Here is a 23500-nt window from a genome sequence, read left to right as displayed (position 1 = left end):
TCAAAACTAAATTGGTAATATGATGAAGTCAGTTAGTCATTTCATTATTCTTGAAGCAGTTAAATGATAACAATCTTCAGATCAAGTAAGCAGATTTAGATTTTGGAAGGGACTGTTTATTCTCAAGATAACTATGTATCGTCTCAGTAAAGATAATTAGGTATTCTCTTTAATCAGCTTCCGTTTACTGATTGGAGAGACCATGATTCAGTCAACTGAAAGTACCCACATTTACATAGAATTACAATGCAGAATTATTAAACAGATTACAGATACATGGATATAGATCTTGTGATAAAAAAATAAAAAAACTGACTTGTGTGGGCATCTTTGGCAAGGATGGCATTCACTGCCAATCCTGCAGCCACTGAGAAGGTAGTGAGGAGCTGCCTACTTGTTTTGCTCTTCCCAGTGTTAGTGAGCAGGAGTTGAAGGATTTAGAAGTCTGCTTCTTCCAAAGAAAATTAAATTTAGCACCAGAAAAAATATTAATTTCATGAATTGTCTGATGAAGGGTCACAACCCAAAACTTCATCTATTCTTTTGAATTGGATTGAATTGAATTAGCCAAGTATGTATATACATACAAGGAATTTGCCTCCAGAGATGCTACCTGATCCGCTGAGTTGCGACAGCATTTTGTGGTGTATCCTCAGTGTAAACCACCATCTGTAGCTCCTTCTTACACATTAATTTTTTACTTTATCTTGTTCTGCAAAAATAATATTGCAACTATTGATCTTGGTTTCTCGAGTGGCTGTTCACTTGAAGAGCTGAGAGACTCACAGCCACTGCAGGCTGGCTTATCCTTCCCCACTCACTAACAGCAAACCGAACCAATGTCTGTCCCTTCTTGGACTGTCCACACTGAAATTGGAGCTGGATTTTGGGACGATCATACTCCACATTGCTTAGTATTACATAAATCCGTATGGGCGGCACAGTGGCACAGCTGCCGTCTCAGCACGTGACCTGGGTTTGATCCCGATCTTGCATGCTGTCTACGCAGAGTATGCACGTTCTTTCTGTGACTGCGTGGGTTTGCACATGGTGCTCTGGTTTCCTCCCACATCCCAAAGACGCGCAGGTTTGTAAGTTAATTGACCTGCATAAATTGCCTATAATGTTTAGAGAGTGGATGAGAAAATGGGATAACATGAAGGCAAATTGATGATCAGTGCAGACTAGGTGGTGCAATGGACCCGTGTCTTTAACCCAAGCTACTGCTAAACCACGCCAGGGGTGTGTGGTAAATAAAACGTTGATGACGTTTTACTAAAGTTATTGAACAAATTTATTTCCCATTCCCATCTCCACAAATGAAGATCTGCTCAAGTACCAAATCGAACACAGTGTTGTTACAGACAGGCTATGCTAAATTTGACCACATCATCAACATCTAAAACATTTGGACATGTATGTGGATCGTAAAGGTTTAGAGGGACATGGGACAAACGCGGGGGATGGTGGAACTAGTGTCGATGAGGCATCTTAGTTGGAATAGGCAAGTTGGGCCACAGGACCCATTTCCATGCTGTATGACTATTAGTACACATCAAACCTGGCTTGTGTTTCATTTAAAACCTAGTTCAACACCAAATATGCATTTAGAATTAAGGGTCTACGCAGTCACATTGAAGGGTCTGTGCAGTCATATTTAACAAATGATCCTGATCTGCGCGAGGTATTGAGCCAGTCCAGTACAGCCCAGGCCAAGCACACTCCAAATATTTCCTCGGGATACACATCAGAGCAGCAGGTAGTGCACAGCTACAAGAGTCTGAACAATGTATGACAGATTGATTTCTCCCTGGTGTTCTGGTTTCCTCCTGCAGCCCACAGGCATGCTAGTTGGTAGGTCAACAGTAAGTTACCGCTAGTGTAGGTAGTTGCCAGCAGAACAGGGAGAGTTAATAGGTTTGAGAGAGGGGATGGGATATTAGGGAATAGTTTAGTTTAGAGGCATAGCACTAAAACAAGCCCTTCGGCCCACTGAGTGCACACTAACACTATCCTACACACATACGGGACAATTTACAATTTTACCAAAGCCAATTAACCTGTAAACCTGTATGTGTTTGAAGTGTGTGAGGAAATACGAGCACGCAAGGAAAACCCAGGCAAGTCACATTGAGAACATACAAACTCTGTACAGGCAGCACCCATGGTCATAATCAAACCAGAGTCTCTGGTGCTGGATGGCAGCAACCCAATCTCTGCATCACCGTGCCGCCCTAGGTGGATTAGAGGGGGGGCAGGATTAAATGAAACTGATGGGAACATTGAGAGCCGGAAGTGACTTGATGGGCTAAATGGCCTAGTTCTATTTGTATGAAAACATGAGGGGACATCTGGCCCAGAGCCCTATACATGAGGCTAGAGCTTGGGTTGAGTAGCCTGTTTCTTAATTCCAGGCTACAGCAGCACAAACATGCATCACTGCCAAGTATTGTTTATGTAAACTGATTATAGTTAATAGCGCAAGCTGGCTATGCATCAAGGTTCCCACCCAAATAATGTCAAAGGAAAGATCAAGAACAAAATAGGAGTTGCACATTCAAAGTCTTTCAAAACCATGCTTCACTTGTTTTCATCAACCAAACTCCAGAGATTCACCTCCTTTCCACGTCTACTTCTTCCAGCACCATCAGAAGTTAAACTGTAACCATTACCTTTATATTTCAGATAGCAAAACGCTCTCATGTAAAGAAAATATCAGTCAGCCACTGAACTGTACAATAAACCATATTCCATGGAGGCACAAGGAAGAGCAAACGCTGGAATCTTGAGCAAACCACAAAGTATTGGATTAACTCAGCAGGTCAGGCAGCGATCTTTTAGGTCGGGCCTCTTATTCGGACTGTATTTCATACTGGGTCGATTGTATTGTTTATTTCTGGAAACAATATATCTTACATTATAATATAAAAGTAAACATCCTGCTTCCATAGAAACGTTATCCATGACTGCAGGATATAATTACAGGCAATTAGGTTGCATTGGACCCCCTGTCACTATTGCAATGAGCTGAGACACAGCTACCAGCTTTACACACAAGGGTCTACAGTGAAAGACAGTGGCAGGGTTGCTGCCTGACAGCGCCTAAGACTCGAGTTCGATCCAGACTACAGGTGCTTGTCCATATGGAGTTTCTACGGTCCCCCTACAGCTGCGCGAGTTTTCTTCGGGATCTTCGGTTTCTTCCCACACTCCAAAGACGTACAGGTTTGTCGGTGAATTGGCTTGGTATATTTGTAATTTGTTCCTAGTGGGCGTAGGATGGTGTTAGTTTAGAAATACAGCCAGAAACAGGCCCTTCAGTCCAACGAGTTCACGCCAACCAGTCATCCCCGCACACCAACACTATTTTACACACTAGGGATAATTTACATTTATAGCAAGCCAATTAACCTACAAACCTGTACATCTTTGGAGCGTGGGGGAAAACAAAAGATCCCAGAGAAAACCCATGCAGGTCACGGGGAGAACGTTCAAACTCTGTACAGACAGCACCCGTGGTTGGGGTCAAATCCGTGTCTCTGGCCCTGTAAGGCAGCAACTCTACCACTGCGCCACCGTGCGGCCCGTTAATGTGTGAGGATCACTGGTTGGCACAGACCCGTGGGCCAAAGGGCCCGTTTCCGCGCTGTATCTCTAAACTAAATGACAAGTTATACTGGATTACTTTTTGCATTGGTGATGATTTGACACTGGCCTGGACATCAGTGGCCTGGACATCAGTGAGAATGTCTCTGTTTTCCCTCCATCCCCAAATACTGATATGTGATTTTATTTTAATCGAAACCTTACAGAACAGACGTGCAAACGAAAACATTACAAACTTGATCATACTACCAATAACTAAAAAATACACACCTCATTTTCTCCAAGAATAATCAACATGGAATGGCTAAGTGGTGCATTTTCAGTGATTAACTTATTAAATGTCAGATCTGTTCCCAGATTTCATAGAATAAATCCATACATGTCACTAACTATTCCTGTGACACGCCTTTGGTTAGTTAAATGATTGAGTGTGGTGATTGGAGGAGGGAAACGTGCCAAAACACTCTTGGCACAGACCTGCGCCTCATCCGCAGCCAGGATCGATCACGGCTCTCTGGTGCTGTCCCGTCCCCAACCAAGTGCCCGGGGGCGGCCACAGACGTCGGGAGTCAGATGGGAGCTGTGCCCCCAGCCAGTGCAGAGAAGCAGCGCTAAACCCAGCTCAACTCTGCCTGTCCCGTCAGGTTAACCTACAGCCCTGCCTAGGCGTGCGGGAAATATGGCCCAGGTTTACAGCCAGCGCGGAGAAGCAGCACTGGTGTCCCGTCAGTACAGGCAGGGCTGTAGATTAACCTGGCGAGACAGGCAGAGTTGAGCTGCATTTAGTGCTGGATTGAGCCTCCGAAGCCTCCAATTATAATAATAATAAACTCAGCGGGACAGGCAGCATTTCTGGAGAGAAGGAATAGGTGACGTTTCAGGTCGAGACCCTTCTTCAGGCTCCGGTGTGAAGAAGGGTCTCTACCCAAAACGTCACAATTTTTATTGGGTTATTGTTAAGAAAAAGGTGGGTATTTATGCCATTTGCAGAATATCCATGACCATTTTCTGCTGGGTTGATGTAACAGCTGGAGTGATCTCCAGGTCGATGCTGCATTTGTTCCATGAATATAATTTATCTGCATAGAATACTGCAACTCCCTCGTTAATTCAGAATGAATTGGTGCTGATATAGTGCACATGCAGTTAAAAATCATGATTTAAACAAATAATAATTTATTTTCTGCTCTGGAATAGTTCATAGTTGTGAAATTAATGGCAAAGAAAGGCCATTCAGCCCAACAAGCCTGTGCTTGGTTTGTATAGGCGTCATGGGTTACGGGGAGAAGGAAGGAACATGGGGTTGGGGTGGGGGGTTGGGTTAGATCAGTCATGATTAAATGGCAGAATAGACGATGCACCGAATGGCCTAATGCTGCTATCACATGAACATGCTTGTGGATGAGTATTTAAGTTCAAATATCCCATTCAGTGTATCCAAAACTTCAAAATCACCAGCCACATAATACGCTTTTTTTTTTAATTAATGTTTCGCCGAGATGAAAACTAATATTATTTCTCAGGCAAGGATGTGTCTGCACTTGTCCATCTTAAAGTCGAAAATGGTTTGCAAAAAGAGAAAGGGAGTTTCAGAATCAAAATACTCATGAATGCAAGAAAGTCAATTAAAGTCCAAAAAGAAACCATGCTGAGTAGAGGCAGTGTGCAAGGGAATTTCACAACCAAAGATTCACTATTTGATTTGTAATAATAGTGATGAACAGTAGGGCGGCACGATGGCACAGCGGTAGAGTTGCTGCTTTACTGCACTTGCAGCGCCAGAGATCCAGGTGCGATCCTGACTAAGGGTGTTGTCTGTATGGAGTTTGTACGTTCTCCCCATGACCACTTGATATTTCTCCGAGATCTTCTGTTTCCTCCCACTTTCCAAAAACATACAGGTTTGTAGGTTAATTGTATTTGTGTAAATGTAAATTGTCCCTAGTGTGTGCAGCATGGTGTTAATGTACGGGGATCGCTGGTCGGTGCGGACTCGGTGGGCAGAAGGGCCCGTTCCTGCGCTGTATCTCAAAACTAAAAAGTAAACAGTGCATGTACAACCAATGTGTGCCTAGCAGAAGCCAACAATCAGTGACGATGGAAATGCCCATGTGTTTTGGAGGAGCTTGAGAGAGATAAATACAAGGAGAGGCCAAGCGCAGGAGGATCATCATTAATACAGCATTTTGGGCATCGTATTGAAGCAGTAACTTAAATCATGGGCTCAAATCCTGATCTAGAAGGCAAGTTGTGGCACAAGAAAAAGATATACTAGCTCCGAGCTGCAATGAATGTTAATTGGCCAAATCCACAACCTGAGGCACAATGTTTTCACACAGAGGGTTGTCTTCATCTTCTTCTTCTTGTGTATGGCATGCACAGCCTAAAGTTGTATGACAACTTGTTCTATTTGATCTTAGTTGATTGTGCATGCCGAGTATATTGCATTTGTCGAAACAGGACGGACCACGTGAAGGCTGCAATCTTCCACCCCACAGAGGGGTGGTGAGTATATGGAATGAGTTGCCAGAGGAAGCAACTGGAGGCAGGCACAAGAGCAACATTTGCAAAGACATTTCAGTAAGTGCATGGATAGGAAAGGTTTAGAGTTAATATGGGCCTAATACAAGCAAATGGGACTAGGTTAGACGGGGCACCTTGGCCAGCATGGATGCATTGGACAGAGTTGGATAGATTGGCCCGTTTCCCTGCCATTAGGCCACAATCAAACCTCCCTGTGACAAGATGCTCCAAAAGACTTTCAGCCCCTAAAATAAATTCTTCCTTGCAATCTTAAATGGCTGTTCCCTTATTCTGAGAGCTCATCTGTTCATTCTGAGCCCTCCTATGAGAGGAAACATCTTCTCACTGGTCAGAAACTGGAGAGTTAATAAGCCAGGATGAGCAATTTATAATTGGTGGTGTTCCCACACTCCTCCAGTCCTGATCCTTCTATATTGTAGAGGTTGAATTTGGTCAAGCTATGGTGTTTGTGACTCTTTCATGTTAATTTGAAAATTCAATAAATAGTAGGACCAGATTTACACATTTTTGCTTGTTTCAGGATGTGGGCAACAATATACCAAATCAGAAGTAATTTGGTTAATCAGCTAATATATCAAACTTCAAAACAATTAATGACAATTTAAGGATGCAAGTTCCTTTTTTTTTTTCTTTTTTAATTCCTCATTTGCCTGTTCAAAGACCAAAAAGTTAAATGAACCATTGAGAGCCACAAATGAAGACATTTAATACAATGCGCCCATCTCAGAAAATCCACCTGCACAGGGCATTTCAGGGAACAGTGTTGATCATTGTGCAGTGTATTTTTTGATCTCTCAAGAGGTTTTGACACTTTGACAGACTTGAATGCCTCCAGAAATGGGTCTCCAGCTTCCAGGAAAGTGGATGAAGCACAGCATGAGCCACAATTCTAATGAATACGAGAACAGACTCAAAATACTGCACAATCTACACCCGATGTACATTTGACATTAAAACCAATCTATGGGGCCCAAAGAATGATACACCAGCAGATCTGGAGAAAAGACTGAAGACTGTGTAGACAGTCGCAACCTTTTCTCCCCTGGATGGAAATATCAACAGTATCAAATTAGTATTGAGGGCAGAGCTTTAAGGTGAGAGGGGTATAGTTTTAAAGGATATGTTCAGGGCAAGTTTTTTAAAAATATTATTTATTTATTTATTAGAATCAGTGGCGAGTGACTGGAATGTGCTGCCAGGGGGTGGGGGTGGAATACGATAGTGACATTCAAGAGACATTTGGATAGGCATGTGGATATGCAGGGAATGGAGGAATATGGATTATGTGCAAGCAAATAAGTGTTAGTATTGGCATAATGTTCAGCACAAACATTTTCGGCCAAAGGTGCCCAATACTGTACTAGGTTCTCATACTGTACTGGCCTATGTTCTATTAGCATATGTGCATTCTATTCTAGGTGGTCCTCAATCCTTGTAGATACAATAGGTTCCCATCTGTTGACATCATAAGTTCCAACCTTCCTCAGTCTTTTGGCTTACTTGAAAATGTGTCCAATTCCGCCACCCTCCCCTATTTATAAACAAAGATTACCTCATGTTTCCACTACAACATTTGTAATGAAAGCATGACTCATTAAGTCAAAGGGGATATTAGCAAAGATGGAGCCAAATATTCAACATTGTTACTTGAAAAATAACTGCATCTGTACCTTTTAATATAACAACTACTAAAACAGGGAAGAAAAATTATATTTCTTTCACCAACTGTACTCATTCAGACCAATCTAGCTTTCAAACTCTGTCACATCAATCGTCACAAATTCCAAGCATAAAACCTTTCTATGAAGCAGCAAAGCAAGTCATCATAGTTACATTTCAAAGCACGTTTCGCATCGTTTGGTGGTTTTCTGACTCTGGAGTTGAGAAGCTCTGGATTCCAGTCTCGCTGGAGACACGAGCTCTGATCTCCAGGCAGATGCCTCTCAGTGCAACGGTAGAGCCACATAGGTCAGGAATGCCTTCTTTCAGATAACGCATTAATTACATCCTCCTCCGTTCTCTCAGACAGGCTCGACAAATCCCAAGGCACCATCTTGCAGAGGCAAAGAAATGACCCAATGTTCTGGTAAATATTTATCACTGAAATCAATGTATCCACAAAAAATTATCAAGTCATCGTCATGTGGCTGGCTATCTGAGATTGCCGCGTGTGATGTTTCCTACATTACACAGTGACCTCAGTTCAAAATTACTTCCAACTATGCCGTGCTTCTGGACATGAAAGACTGTACATAAATAAAAGACGTGGTCATATGCTGAACAGTACTGGAATCTGAACTGACATTGCAGATGTCGATTTACATTTCAGTATTTTCAGTTTTATCTCAGATTTTTTTTTTTTAAAACAGAATTTGTCATTTCCTTTGATCCCGGCCTTTTGGCTACACTACATGCAAAGGAACAGAAGTGAGAAACTGCCCACAGCTTTGCTTACAACAACGTTCAAAGACTGCCACTGAATTGTATTCATGCTTCATGGATTAAGCACGTGATAGGGATCCTAACATTGTGACAGATTGTTTCCCGTACTCAAACTAAAAGTTACTTTTAAACCTGCAGTTACCAGTTCTATTGTGACCTTGGTAATTACACACAATGCTCCGAAACTGTTAGGCAGGAACAAACTGGGAGAGTAACACCATCAATACGACACTTAAAGACCACCAGCCACAGCTTTCAAATTAATCTTTCACTTGACGAACTGTTCCTTTCTAAAAACAAAATCACTGCAGAAGCTTGCATTGATGTAGAAACGAGGAACTGCAGATGCTAGTTTACCAACGAATGTCACAAAATGCCAGAGTAACCCAGCGGGTCAGACAACATCCCTGGAGAACATGGATGGGTGACTTTGGGAGCTGTATCTTGAATCGATGCCAATTATATGTAGGGGCTAGTTGAGCAAAACACAAAGTGCTGGAGGAACTCACCGGGCAGGCATCATCTGTGGAGGGAATGGACAGATGAACGAGTTAGACCCTTCTTCGGACTGATGGAGTAGGTGGGAAAAAAACAGATGGAAGGTATGGGTGGGGCAAAGCCTGGCAAGCGATAGGTGGATATAGGTGAAGGGGTGTAGGTGATTGGTAAAATGGGGAATGTGACAAAAGCTCAAGGTGAAAAGGAGGCAAAAAGTTGGCAGGTGAGAGATGAAGAGGTGTGAATTGTGAAGCCAGAGCAGCAGATATGGGTGGAATGTAATGGGAAAGGTGGGGGACTCTGGAATTGGAGATAAGTGTACAGAGGAGAGGGTGGTGGGAGAAATGTGTGTGCACACCAGGATGGCAGAGGTTATCACTCAAAACTGGAGAATTTATTAGGCTGCGAGCTGTGCAAGCAAAGTACAAAGTGCTGTTCTTCCAATTTGCGTGTGGCCTCACTCTGGCAATGGAGGAAGCCAAGGAGAGAAAGATGGGTATTGGAATGGGAAAATCTTGTCTCTGTACATTGCCCCTAGATTGGAGGTTTGGGGTAAAATCTGGGAGGTGTTGATGATAATTTGTGGAAATAAACAGAAATGGGATTATTGTAGGAATAGGACAAATGAGTGGTTGATGGTCAGCAGGGATTCGATGCGCTGAAGTGCCCATTTCACCGACCTAACTCTTTATGATTCTAGAACGTTCTCGTGTGACAAACAAGCAGTTGCAACTCGATTCTCACTTTAAAGGTGCAGTGAATATTCTTCCACAATCAGGGTAAAAACAGGTAATCCAATTAAAGTTACATTTATAACACTTGAATTGTTTGGTTTTAACCGACAGGAACCAATAAAACGTCTCAATATTTGGAGGGGGGGGGGGGGGGAAGGGGGTAAAAAAAATTTGTATTTCTCCCCCCACCCACAATAATGCAAAATAGAAGCAAGACTTTGGTAAGGTGGTTCAGTCTAGAGGACTTCACTCTGAGGGTGTGGCATGTAGCAGTAATACTGCGGGCAATTTTTTTTTTGTCGGTTCCAGCAACTAACCCTGTGCATAAGCAAAAACCGGAAAATAATGACTTTGGTCAAAACAGAAAGTTTAGAAAATGGACAAGTTTCAACGTGTAAATAAGGGAAAGAGATCGAGAGTCTGTGGAAGGATGCAAATGAGTGTGTGAGAACGAACAACTCTGTGGTAGGGTGGGGTGGAAGCCTGGAGGTAATAGATGATACAGATTCCTATTGATAGAGAGGATATTGTTAATTGCAACCGCCCTGGCTGAAGGAGATGTAAATAGAGGGAGAACATCGAGCGGGGAGGAAATGTTGCTACAGCCGAGATGCTGGAAATAAGATAAAGGAGAATGCAGGGAAAGTCCAGCTGGCCAGACAACTTCTGTGGAGAGTGGGGGGGCAGGGAATATTAGTTGTATCAGAGATGGTCAAAATCCAAACTGCTGGAAGAACTCAGCAGATCAGGCAGCACCTGTTGCCGTCCAGAGATTGGAGACACAAGAAATTGCAGATGCTAGAATCTTGACCAAAACACAAAGTGCTGGAGGAACAACAGATCAAGCAGCATCTGCGGAGGGAATGGACAGACAATGTTTCAGAGCGAGACCCTTCTTCAGACTGACTCACTGCACCCCTCCTGCACATTGTGCACGACTTCATCCATTCCAATTTCCCCGTTTGGTAACAAAGTCAATGCTTTCTTCAAAAGGCATAGAAGTGTGAAAACACACACCTCCAGATTCAGGGCCAGTTTCTTCCCAGCTGTTATCAGGTGACTGAATCATCCTACCACAACTAGAGAGCAGTCCTGAACTTCTATCTACCTCATTGGAGACCATCAGACTATCTTTGACCGTACTTTACTGGCTTTATCTTGCACTAAATGTTTTTCATGTTATTATCTTGATCATGTATCAGTACACTGAATGGCTCGATTGTAATCATGTATTGTTTTTTCCATTGACTGGTTGGTTCCATTGACATGCAACAAAAAGCTTTTCACCGTACCTCAGGACACGTGACAATAAACTAAACTAAATTAGGAGCAGCCACTGAAAGCAGGTTTTGAAGAATTCTATGGATTGTCACATCAGTGTCCCATATCACCATCAATGTAACTATCTAGCAAGTTTCCCCACTCTTGGAGCCAACCCACAACAATGAGAAACGCTACAAATTTCACTCCTGATTTGTGCTGTTTGTAGGTTTAAGCTGGCCAAAGTTGACTGGAAAGATACCCTAGCAGGGATGACAGTGGAACAACAATGGCAGGTATTTCTGGGAATAATACAGAAGGTGCAGGATCAGTTAATTCCAAAGAGGAAGAAAGATTCCAATGGGAGTAAGGGGCGACCGTGGCTAACAAGGGAAGTCAGGGACAGTATAAAATAAAAGAGAACAAGTATAACATAGCAAAGATGAGCGGGAAGCCAGAGGATTGAGTAATTTTTAAAGAGCAACAGAAGATAACTAAAAAGGCAATACGGGGAGAAAAGATGAGGTAAGCTAGCCGAGAATATAAAGCAGGATAGTAAAAGCTTCTTTACGTATGTGAAGAGGGAAAAATTAGTTAAGATCAAAATTGGACCCTTGAAGACTGAAAGGGGAGAATTTATTATGGGGAACAGGGAAATGGCAGACGAGTTGAACAGGTACTTTGTCTTCACTAAAGAGGACACAAACAATCTCCCAGATGGCCAGAGGATCTATGGTGACAGAGAAACTGAAGGAAATTCACATTAGGCAGGGAATGGCGTTGGGTAGACTGATGGGGCTGATAAATCCACAGAGCCTGATGGTCTGCATCCCAGGGTACTTAAGGAAGTGGCTCTAGAAATCGTGGACGCATTGGTGATCATTCTTCAATGTTCTATATATTCAGGATCAGTTCCTGTGTGGAGGGTAGCTGATGTTATCCCACTTTTTAAGAAAGGCGGGAGAGAAAACAGGGTATTATAGACCAGTTAGCCTGACATCAGTGGTGGGGAAGATATTGGAGTCAATTTTAAAAGATGATATAGCAGCACATTTGGATAGCAGTAGCAGGATCGGTCCAAGTCAGCATGGATTTACAAAGGGGTATTAATGCTTGACTAATCTTCAGTAATTTTTTGAGGATGTAACTAGGAAAATGGACGCGAGAGCCAGTGGATGTGGTGTACCTGGACTTTCAGAAAGCATTTGATAAGGTCCCACATAGGATATTAGTGGGCAAAATTAGAGTGAATGGTATTGAGGGTAGGGTGCTGACATGGATAGAAAATTGGTTGGCAGGCAGGAAACAAAGAATAGGGATTAGGTCCCTTTCAGAATGGCAGGCAGTGACTAGTGGGGTACCGCAAGGCCCGGGGCTGGGACCACAGCTATTTACAATATATGTTAATTATTTTGATAAAGGGATTAAAAGTAACATTAGCAAATTTGCAGATGACAAAGCTGGGTGGCAGTGTGAACTGTGAGGCGGTTGCTATGAGGATGCAGGGTGACTTGGACAGGTTGGGCGAGTGGGCAGATGGATGGCAGATGCAGTTTAATGTGGATAAATGTGATGTTATCCACTTTGGTGGCAAAAACCGGAAGGCAGATTATTATCTAAATGGTGTCAAATTGGGAAAAGGGGGGGGGGGGAAGTACAATGGGATCTGGGGGTCCTTGTTCATCAGTCACTCAAAGTAAGCATGCAGGTACAGCAGGCAATGAAGAAAGCAAATGGCATGTTGGCCTTCATAACAAGAAGAGTTGAGTATAGGAGCAAAGAGGTCCTTCTGCAGTTGTACAGGGATCTAGTGAAACCACACATGGAGTATTGTGTGCAGTTTCGGTCTCCAAATTTGAGGAAGAACATTCTTGTTATTGAGGGAGTGCAGCGTAGGCTCATAAGGTTAATTCGTGGGATGGTGGGACTGTCATATGTTCATAGGATGGAGCGGCTGGGTTTGTCTACTCTGGAATTTAGAAGGATGAGATGGGATCTTATTGAATCATATGATTATTAACGGTTTGGACACGCTAGAGGCAGGAAACATGTTCCCTATGTTGGAGGAGTCCAGAACCAGGGGCCATAGTTTAAGAATAATGGAGAATCAGTGGATTTCTCCGCCTCAGAGGGCGGTGGAGGCTGGTTCTCTGGATGCTTTCAAGAGAGAGTTAGATAGAGCTCTTAAAGATAGTGGAGTCAAGGGATATGGGGAGAAGGCAGGAACGGGATACTGATTGTGGATGATCAGCCATGATCACATTGAATGGCAGCGATGGCTCGAAGGGCTGAATGGCCTACTCCTGCACCTATTATCTACAAGTCAGTAGATTCTTATCCATAATTAATTAGCATCAACCCAAAAGGTGAACCTTGATTCTCATTTGACCAATGTCCCATCGCCTCTAACTAAATGAATATTTCCAGCATTTCTGCTGTCTTACTCCAGAGATCCAGCATCTGCACCCAATTTGCTTTTTTTATTTAAAATAAATACGTTTCTGATTAAGCTCAAGGACAAATTTCTCAGCAGTGACTAAATGCAAATTCTTATGTCAGCAGCCTGTTCTCTGCCTCACACCCATTGCATGGTCAGTGGGACTGAGCATCAAAGGCAAGAGTACATTGTGCAGATGTTACCACACGGACCTACAAACCAGGGATGAATTTCAAGTCAATAAATCGCTTCACACGCACATTTTGAGTTAACTGCAGCAAGCAGTTACACAGCCATACATCTACTAATGTGATGTGGAAAACTAAGCCATTCTCCTGTTTGGATTACAGGACCAAATATTTTTTAAGAGGCAGTGGAAATTTGCTCATCAGTTGTCAAATAAACAAGATCCAAATCAGGGCACGAGTTGACATATGCACCGTGCCAAGGCAACACAATTCTGAATACATAACACAAACCTTTGTTTGGACCAAAACCAGTTCTGTCAAGCTCATCATCTTTCTACATATCTATGCACAAATGGGGGAAAGATAAACTCTAGCACAGCTCCACTAGCTCAGTGAGTTTATCCAAATATCCCAGCCTCAACGATGGGCTGTTAATTGCTTTCATTGCTTAGCGAGAAGAGTCACCAAAATGACACAATTATGACTTTTAAAAGAAATTTGGACAGTTATATAGATAGGAAGGGATCAGAGGGCTACAGGGCATATGCAGGGAAATGAGACAAATGCAGTTTGCCAACTTGGTCAGAGAGGACAAGGTGGGATGAAGGGAATGTTTCCATGCTGCACTGCTCTACGGGTCTATGATCGTCTCCGCTTTAGGTTTGCTTTTCTACTGGTGGCCAGAGGGTGCTGAGAGATCTTGCAGAACAATGGCCATAGCAAAGCCAAATGTGTCACATTCAATACTACCAGAGTCAAGAAAACCAATCTATCGTTTATAAATCGCTTCAGCAGATTTTGTAGACCACAACCTGCTGGCAAAATCAGCCCACAGCACCTGCCTTGTAAGGGGCACTTATCCATTATTAATATCTATTAACCACAGCTCCATGGAATAAAAGGAATAGCATTTGCCTGCTCTGGCCATCCATCTCTCATCCCCACACTCTGAGAACTAACTCAACTTCACAACTCGTGTCAATTAGGTGATAATCATTGATCACAACTCTGGAAGGGGAACGCCTAGAAGCAGCTTAACTCAACATGCGCTTCCCAATCAGAAAGTGAGCAGAACATTCAACGTCTGAAGTGCGGGAAGACATAATGATGCTCTGCAGTCTTTCTGTTGAGCTGGTCCAGCAAATATATTATACACCATCCCCCATCCACATCTGATCCAGTGACTAGGTTCTGTTCTGCAGTGTAGTGGTTACAACACTGGACACATTAGTACAGGTGTCAGAGGTTATGGGCAGAAGGCAGGCGAATGGGGCTAGGAGGGATAGATCAGCCATGATAAAATAGCAGAGTAGACTTAATGGGCTGAATGACTTAATTATACTCCTATCCCTTATGACATGTGCTGGGTTCCTTGGTGCAGTGATTACACAATTGAGGGCACAATATAGGCACCTGGATCCACATTGGAGCTGAAATCCCACTTTATGTTTGAATACACTTTTGTGTTTACACCTTGAAACTGAATTGATGGCTGAAGATTTTCACTGTACATTGGTATACACGACAATAAACTTAACTCAAGATGAACACAAATTGGCTCACTGTCTTATTGATGCCAATTTGGTCTATATGCGACTCCAGTCTCAAGCCAATATAATGGAATTTGATATCAGGAGATCCAGCAACCACATGGTTATATCCAACAGTTAAAAAGGATCTTGAAAGACGGCAGCTCTTTGAATTGTGTAGCTCATCACCGATTATCTCAGATCAATAGTGGTGGGATTTACAGGTCTACTTAAGAAGCACAGAAAACAGCAGTAAGCTCTGCAATTCTGTCCAACTATCAACACAACAACTAATCATGTACCTCAATATTACATTTCCTAGGAGTCTGAAGAAAGGTCTTGACCCGAAATATCATCTGTCTGTTCCCTCCACTGATACTGCCTGACCCACAGAATTCCTCCAGCATTTTGCTCAACATTCCAGCTACCGCAATTTCTTGTGTCCCCCATTACATATGGCATAGAAATGTATCTTTTCATTCAGTACATTAGGTTTCTTGGTCTCCACGTCCTTCTGTGGGAGCCTACTCACAGCCTCTTCATCCTCGGAGTGAATTAATCTGTCCACTTGCCCCACAGTTTCTTGATTAGCAAGGTTGGCAAATATTATTGGGAGAAGGCAGGAGAATGTGTTTGAGAGGGAAAGACAGATCTGCAATGATTGAATGGTGGAGTAGACTCGATGGGCTGAATGTCCTATGACTAATGAATATAAACCCAAGACTGATCTCCCCCTTTCAGACACCAGGATCATAGACCCCTTGGAGAAACATCCACTCCCATCCAGGATGTCGAGGCCAGTCAGGATTTTTTAGATTTTCAATGAGACTCCCTCCTCGTTGGTCCAAACTCTAGGTTGACTAAGTTTGTCCTTACTAATCTCACCGAATGTGGCATTATTCAGGAATCAATCTGATCAACCTTCATTGCACTCAGCCTGTAGGAAGGTTATTCTTTCAAGAACACGGAGACCAAGATAACGACAGCCAGCCAAGCATGGTGGAATGCAAAAGCAGTGACCTTACATTGTGTGCATTCAGGTACATTAGGCACATATTTACAGCTGCTGCTTGTAAGGAAGGAACCAGCAGTCTGAAGAAGGGTCACAACCCAAAATGCCGCCTGCCCATTCCCATGACAGATGCCGAGTTCCTTCAGCACTTTGCATTTACTCAAGACTCCAGTATCTGAAGTAACCCGTTTATCATGGTCACTTCTTGGTCAGAAGGTTACATTATGCAAAGCTCACTCCAGAGATCCTGGCACACATGCTACAGTAAGATTTCACTGGTGCATTGAGGTAACACCACTGGGTGAGTGGTTGAGCAACGAGGATGTTGTACCCCCAAGGATGACGTATCCTACTGTCTACTTCAAAATGCAACATGGTCCTCCTTGTGCCCTGGCCAATATTTATCACTGTGCCAACTGTTCTTTCTTTGAGAAAGAAAAAGTTAATTATCATAGTGGTGCAGTGGTAGAGTTGCTGCCTTACAGTGCCAGAGACCTGGGTTCGATCTTGACTACAGGTGCTGTCTGTACAGAGTTTGTACATTCTCTCTATGATCACAAAGGTTTTCACCGAGTGCTCCATTTTCCTCCCGCACTCCAATCAACTAATTGGCTTTGGTTAAATTGTAAATTGTCCCTAGTGTATACGAGAGTGCTAGTATAGAAGGTGATCCCTGATTGGCACAAACTCATTGGGCCGAAGGGTCTGTTTCTCCAAAGTCTAAAGTGAAGTCTAAAGTCATTGCCATTTGTCCAAACTTGCTATGTTTAAATTAACTGCCACTGCTAAAGTAAACACTTTGCTTTAAAACACTCGAGGGCCAAACCGAGATCATGAAAAATGCAGTAAATATGCAAGCTGTTCCTTTACCTTTGTTGGATTTTGCAGGACCCCGTTATTGGCTTATACTAAAAACACACACCTGTCCAAACTTGGATACAATCCAAATTTCATTTGCTAAGCCCTTAAGGCACAACGGGAGCAGAAATCAAGCAAGTGTCAAACACACAAGGGCACTAGGGGTAATCCATTCAATTGCATCATTAAGACTTAAAGGTAAACCTTAAGAGCTTAATTACTTTCAGCAGAGATGTGGTAAGGTTGTTAAATGCACATCTGGGATTAACATTGCCTCCCAGATGACTTAACTCTGATGTACAATTACTCTAAGCAAGTCCCAAACTTCTCATCAATTGATTGTTCTTAGGCGAGATGTTTTGCAACCAAACCTTGTCATCTTCTTGATAGAGGTCAGACCTCTATCGTGTAGAACATCTATACCTACAGTCTTTTCCCCTCTGTCACATCGCACAATCCTTCAAATATTATGAGCATTAAGATTTATGTGGATTTAAAAGTACTTTATGAAGGTCTTTGATCACCATTATATGGAAAACAAATTATCTCGTCAGCAATACCTCTGAGAAAATGTGCCCATATCTCGGCACTTAAATCAGTAACTAAGCAGGTCAAAAAGTTAAAGGAAAATGGGCATGGCAGATCATCACTGCATTTTTGTGTTCACGTCAGTAAATCGGAGAAGGATTAGACCGTCTCCAAGCTTGCTCCTCCATTTAACACAGTAATTGCTGATCACCCATCGTCTCTGCCAATTCCCCATTCCGGAATTTCCAGATTCTTTCAAAAATATATTCTCTTCCTCTTTAAATACCTGCTATCAGCTATCCTCCACAGCCCTGCAGGCGAGAAAATTCCAGAGATACTACTCAATGAACGTTATAATGTAATTGTCAAGCTATTCATTCCTTAAATCAAAGATGCTGACAATATTTGTGGTGGGTTGAATGAATGCAACTGAGTCATCAGTTGAGTCAATGAGGATGATGGATATGCAAGGAATGGAAGGATGTGGATCACGTACAGGCAGAGGAGATTTGTTTAACATGCATCATGCTCGACACAGACATTGTGGGTCTAAGGCCTGTTCCTTTGCTTCTCTAGGCTAGAGTGAAGTGCAACATTTGCAGGCCTCATTATGGTGCGTGCCGATGACTTGTGGATTCTTGACATCAGCAGAAAGCTTAGCACAAGGAGGTCAGATCAACCACACACAACATTTATGGACATTAGTACATGGAATCAGAAAACATATTTCCCACAATTTCATACATAGCAGCTAATCACAAAACTATTTACTATAGTCATATCTCGGCAACTCTGTTGACTCGGCAGAAAAGAATTACAACTGGAAAACTATATATGTGTTGGAAGGAACTGCAGATGCTGGTTTACCCTAAAGATAGACATCAAATGCTGGAGTAATTCAGCAGTTCAGGAGGCATCGCTGGAGAGAAGGAATAGGAGACATTTCGGGTCAAGCTAAATAGAAATTCGCAAGATGGAAACTAGAGAAATTAAAAGGTACAAAGTCATCTATGTGCATTACTTGGCTGCTCTGTGTCAACTTAAACAATGAAAGTTGAGGAGTTTAAGAAAATGAATAAGGGTTTTGAAGGAAACCTCCAGCCTTTGATGATGGATCTGACTTCCCTTGAGCCATGAGTAGGCCTCTCATTGACTTCTTGTGATCAATTGTTTGAATTTGGCCCTCTGGAATTCCAAACTAAAGCAACATCCAAATGAAGTCCTTTGAAAGTCTCACTTAAGCAGAAAACAGAAAGCAGGTGGAATACATGTTACTTTTAACCCAGATCAACAATGTCATAAACAACATTAATGAACTTCATGACAATACAGCACCACTATTAATTAAAAATGTAATTAAAAGTTATCCTTAATTTATCCAATCATTTCATGAAACTTCACACAGCAAGAAAGGTTGTGACCTATGAAGTAAATCACTATAATTTCTCCGTCAGTATACAGCTGTAGAACCCAATTACTATAACAGTAGTAATATGATACAATTAATTGTAGCACATCCCAACACTTCAGAAATTATTCTTTAGAGCACAGTAGATCCCAAGTGTGATTTTATAGATGTGTACAAGATCATGAGTGGAATAGATATGGTAAATGCAATGTGTAGGAAAGAACTGCAGATGATGCGTTAAATCAAAGATAGACACAAAATGTTGGCGTAACTCAACATTCAGTCTGAAGAAGGGTCTCGACCCAAAATGTCACCCATTTCTTCTCTCCAGAGATGCTGCTTGCCCTATTTGGGTAAATGCTCCGAGTCTTTTCCCAGGGTTGGGGAACATAAAGAACTAGAGGTTTAAAGGGAGAGGGCAGGGCTTTGGAATCCATGAGCCAACTTTACACACAGAAGGTGGCACATGTATGGATCGAGCTGTCAGAGGAAATAGTTGAGGCAGGTGAAATAACATAATTTTAAGGACATTTGAACAGGTACGTGGATTGGAAGGATTTGGCCCATGGTCTTGCGAATGGGACCAGCTTAGATGGGGCACCTTGAGCGGCATGGACAGGATGGGTGGTAGGGCCTGTTTCTGTTCTGTAGCACTCAATGACGAGGGTTAAACCAAGGTTACGATTTGGCGACATGGTCTTATGTTGGTGCATTTAAACACTAATGCTGCAGCACAAATCCAGAATCCAGCCTCAAATTTTCTCCACCATGGAAGGCAATTCCAGGACATATCACCTCTCACCAATATAACGGAAGAAACTAATCCCAAGTGGTACAAAACCAGGCCCTAAATTTACAGAGGGACATTAAAAAAAAAATGTTTTAAAGACATATGAACATTCTAAATCAGAAAGCATTCTAGATTTAGGATCAAAACTCTCAGTCAAAAATATCATGATCTTTATTTGAAACTATTTTTGGTTCCCATCTAAATAGAAATTCTTCACATGCAAGAATAGGGCAAGTGCATAAACAACATGTCACAGTCAATATAATGTCATTGCTACTGCCATGAGGAAGGTGATACAGGAGCCCAAGAACTGTGACCTCCAGGTTCAAGAACAGCTTCTTCCCAGCAACCATCTAGCTCCTGAACACTGCATCTCCGGATGGCATCTCTGGTTGCACTCCAGACTTCATTTTTGTGGCACTATTATAGTTTACCATTATAATTTATTGCTTTTTGATTATTATATTTATCTATGGGATATTGCATTTACAGGCCTGTTAAGCTGCAGCAAGTAGAAATGTGTGTAGGAAGGAACTGCAGACATTGCTTTACACCAAAGATAGACACCAAAAGTTAGAATAATTCAGCAGGTCAGGCATCTCTGGAGAATAAGTGATGTCTTGGGTCGAGACCCTTCTTCAGACTGACTCTTTTTGTGTCTATATTCGCAAGTAAATATTTCATTGTTACATTATCAATACATACGATAACCATTTGTGACCTTCTCTCCCGATTCTCTTTTACCCCCATTTTGTCTCTACTATCTCCATCATATCTACATGCATCTATGGCTCCACTGAATAGCAACAAACAACAGCCCTTTACGTTCAAAAAAAGTGATTTTAAGATATTTTCTCCTCATCCAAGTATACACTGGCCATGATCAGCTACCTCCAGAGTGAGGTTTACAACCAGGACATGTTTGAGGAAGGACTCCGACCCAAAACGTCACCTATCCATGTTCTCCAGGGATGCTATCTGACCTGCTGAGTTACTTCAGCACTCTGTTCTTTTTAATGTTTAATTAGTTGCGCTGTACTACACAAATGGATATAATCAGAAGACAAATGTCCATCCAGTTTTAAAATAAACAAAACTCTTTAAATAAATTAAAATGCAAGTTCCTAATGCAAACCAGTTTCCCTTTTGTTGTTTATGCAAATCATCAAATTGAGGCACTTGGAGTAACTGAGGAACCAAAACCTCGCCAGCCCTAGAGAAACATCCTATTCATCATTTACAATACCATCTTCCAGACATAAAACAGCCTCCTGATTAAATGCCACAAACAAACTCAGCAGCAGCTAGCAACCCAAATTCCACCCAAGATTGTCAGGTAGTTTCATGCATGGGTGGAATGCAACCCCAGGCCAACTACAGCGTTGGGCCACACGCTGATTGCCATTCAACCACAGGGTGCCAAATACAAGTCAGCATGGCATCGTACACAATGTTGCAATCTTCCTGGTTTCAGATAAATCACGGGGTGCTCATTGCGCCACTTGGTGAACGACCAAAGATCAAAACCATAGGTGTCATTACATTGTACCTCATCACAACACTCCTCCCATTGTTTCAACATCTGAAACTTAGGATCAACATTGGGGGCCCACTTAAACCTCAATGGAACAAGTTTGCTGTACAGTTGATGACCAATTAGACTAATTACAGGAACACATGGATTTTACATTTGCAATAATGACAGCGACATCAAGTTAAAACTAACATTTACTGCAGCTGAAATTGAACTTAATTATTTCCTTCCCCAAGCAGGATTAGCAAATAGTCGGCAGATGCGGTTAGATCACGAACAAGGACCAACGGCTGGGCATAGTTTGTGATGAATAAATGGTTGAAATCTTTTATTTTACAATGTATATAAAGGAAAGATCCTTCGTGGCAAGAGTCCGTCCCTATGTGCCTGGATACTCGCATTCAACAGTGTCCACTTGTTTAAAAAAAAAACTGATTACTAGATCTAGATTTCCAACATCAAGGTGCTGCGAGCTGCGGGGTGATTATTAATGAACTAATTATTTATGGGAAATCGGATTAATGCAGACAAATCGAACCGGACCAGAGGTTTAGAGAGAGAGTAGCAGCGACCAAAACACAAACGTTGTGCGTTGATTTCCGAGGCAATTTCTCTCATTGCATTGCCTATATTTTTTCCAGTTTATGTTGCTGAGATAGCATATATTTTGACCACAACATAAAAAGGGAGAGAAAGAAAAGCACGAAGCAAACTGGAGTTGGCAGGCGTGCAGACATGTCAGGACTGGAGGGAGACTGCGAGGCTCTGGGCGATTTGAGTCACTACACAGTTGCTATGCGAACCGCAGCAATCACTGCAAGAAGATTAATGAAACCCCTTCACGCCTGACCGATTCCGTGCTCTTAAATAAAAACAAAATAGCTTGGCCGGCGCAAATAAAGAAAACAAAATTACGGCAACACAGAAACATTTAAAACCAAAACAATTAAACTTGAAATAAAGTTTTCTGCAGCTCTTTCTTCCCCAGTTTTCTCTCCCTCGCATGTACTGATCAATCCCCAGGGCACATTTGACATGACCTACCCGTAGTTGTACTGCTGCCTGGGGTTGAAGCTGCAACATAGCAGATAAGAACGAAGAGGCAACTGGATGTGGCGCCGCGCTTCATCGCCATCCTCGGCTTCTGATTGCAGTGCAGAGACTGGAGGAGAAATAGCAATGATTTAAATTGCTCTCTGGATCCCAGCCGCCCGCGTCTGTCGCTGATGCTGGTTAATTCTGACCACGATCCGGAGACTGCTGGCTCCGTCTGTGCACAGGTGCTGAACAAACTGAGAGTCTGGTCACTTTCAACAGATGTAGCGGCTTCAACGCACCAGACTCCACCTCCTGCCGGTCTTAAAGGCGCACCCCCCGCCACTTGCCCCCTGCTATTCCCGGCGTAAATGGCGACACTAACACAAGCAATTGACAAATCTACAAACTCAACCTGTTGACACAAGGGAATGTGAATGCTGGAATCTTGAGCAAAGTGCCGGGGTAACTTAGCTGGTCAGGCTGTGCAGGCAGTGGGTAGACCTCATTTCTTCAGTGTCAGCTGTTTGTTAAGACTGTTTCTGAAATTAAGTTGCAGAAATTTGAACATCAGTGTGGTACGGAACGCTGGAGGGTTTTTTTCATGGAGGTACAGTACAGGCCCTTCGGCCCACAATGTCTGTACCGAACATGATGCCAAGATAAACTAATCCCCTCTATCTGCATGTGATCCAGATCTCTCCATTCCTTGCCTATCTGTGTGCCTATCTAAAATCCTATTAAAAACCACTATGGTACCTGCCTGTGCATTCCAGGTGCCCACCACCTCTGTGTAAAAAACCTGCCCCGTGCATCTCCTTCAAATTTTAAAGCTATTCCCTCCAGACTTTGACATTTCCACACTCGGAAAAAAGGTACTGACTGTTTACTCTATCTATGTATGTTGCCGTAATACTTGCAATTGACAAATACATATTAAAGTTGTTTCTGAAATTAAGTTATTGGAATTTGATCAGCTAAAGTACCAATATGCTACAAAATGCCCGCGGTTGTTTCATATTATAAGGTTTTAAAAAATACATCTAAATGTTATGATGAAGGGTTAATATTCTTTGCAAACTCTTTTTGTTAATATT

At 42.4% G+C, this 23500-nt stretch overlaps 1 protein-coding gene across 1 annotated transcript in view; it reads right to left on the bottom strand.

Annotated features, from left to right (window-relative positions):
- Positions 1 to 22703, bottom strand: part of LOC129710310 (protein HEG-like) — an 80258-nt gene extending 57555 nt beyond the window's left edge. The window contains exon 1 of the mRNA XM_055657215.1: positions 22413 to 22703. Coding sequence (XP_055513190.1) covers positions 22413 to 22503 — 91 coding nt within the window. The 5' untranslated portion in view covers positions 22504 to 22703. The remainder of the gene's footprint in view (positions 1 to 22412) is intronic.
- Positions 22704 to 23500: the final 797 nt, after the last annotated feature.

This window comes from Leucoraja erinacea, chromosome 27 (assembly GCF_028641065.1).
Source record: "Leucoraja erinacea ecotype New England chromosome 27, Leri_hhj_1, whole genome shotgun sequence".
Classification (NCBI taxonomy): Eukaryota; Metazoa; Chordata; class Chondrichthyes; order Rajiformes; family Rajidae; genus Leucoraja; species Leucoraja erinaceus.
The sequence above is the reverse complement of the archived record's forward strand: the minus strand, read 5'-3'. Positions and strand labels throughout refer to the sequence as shown.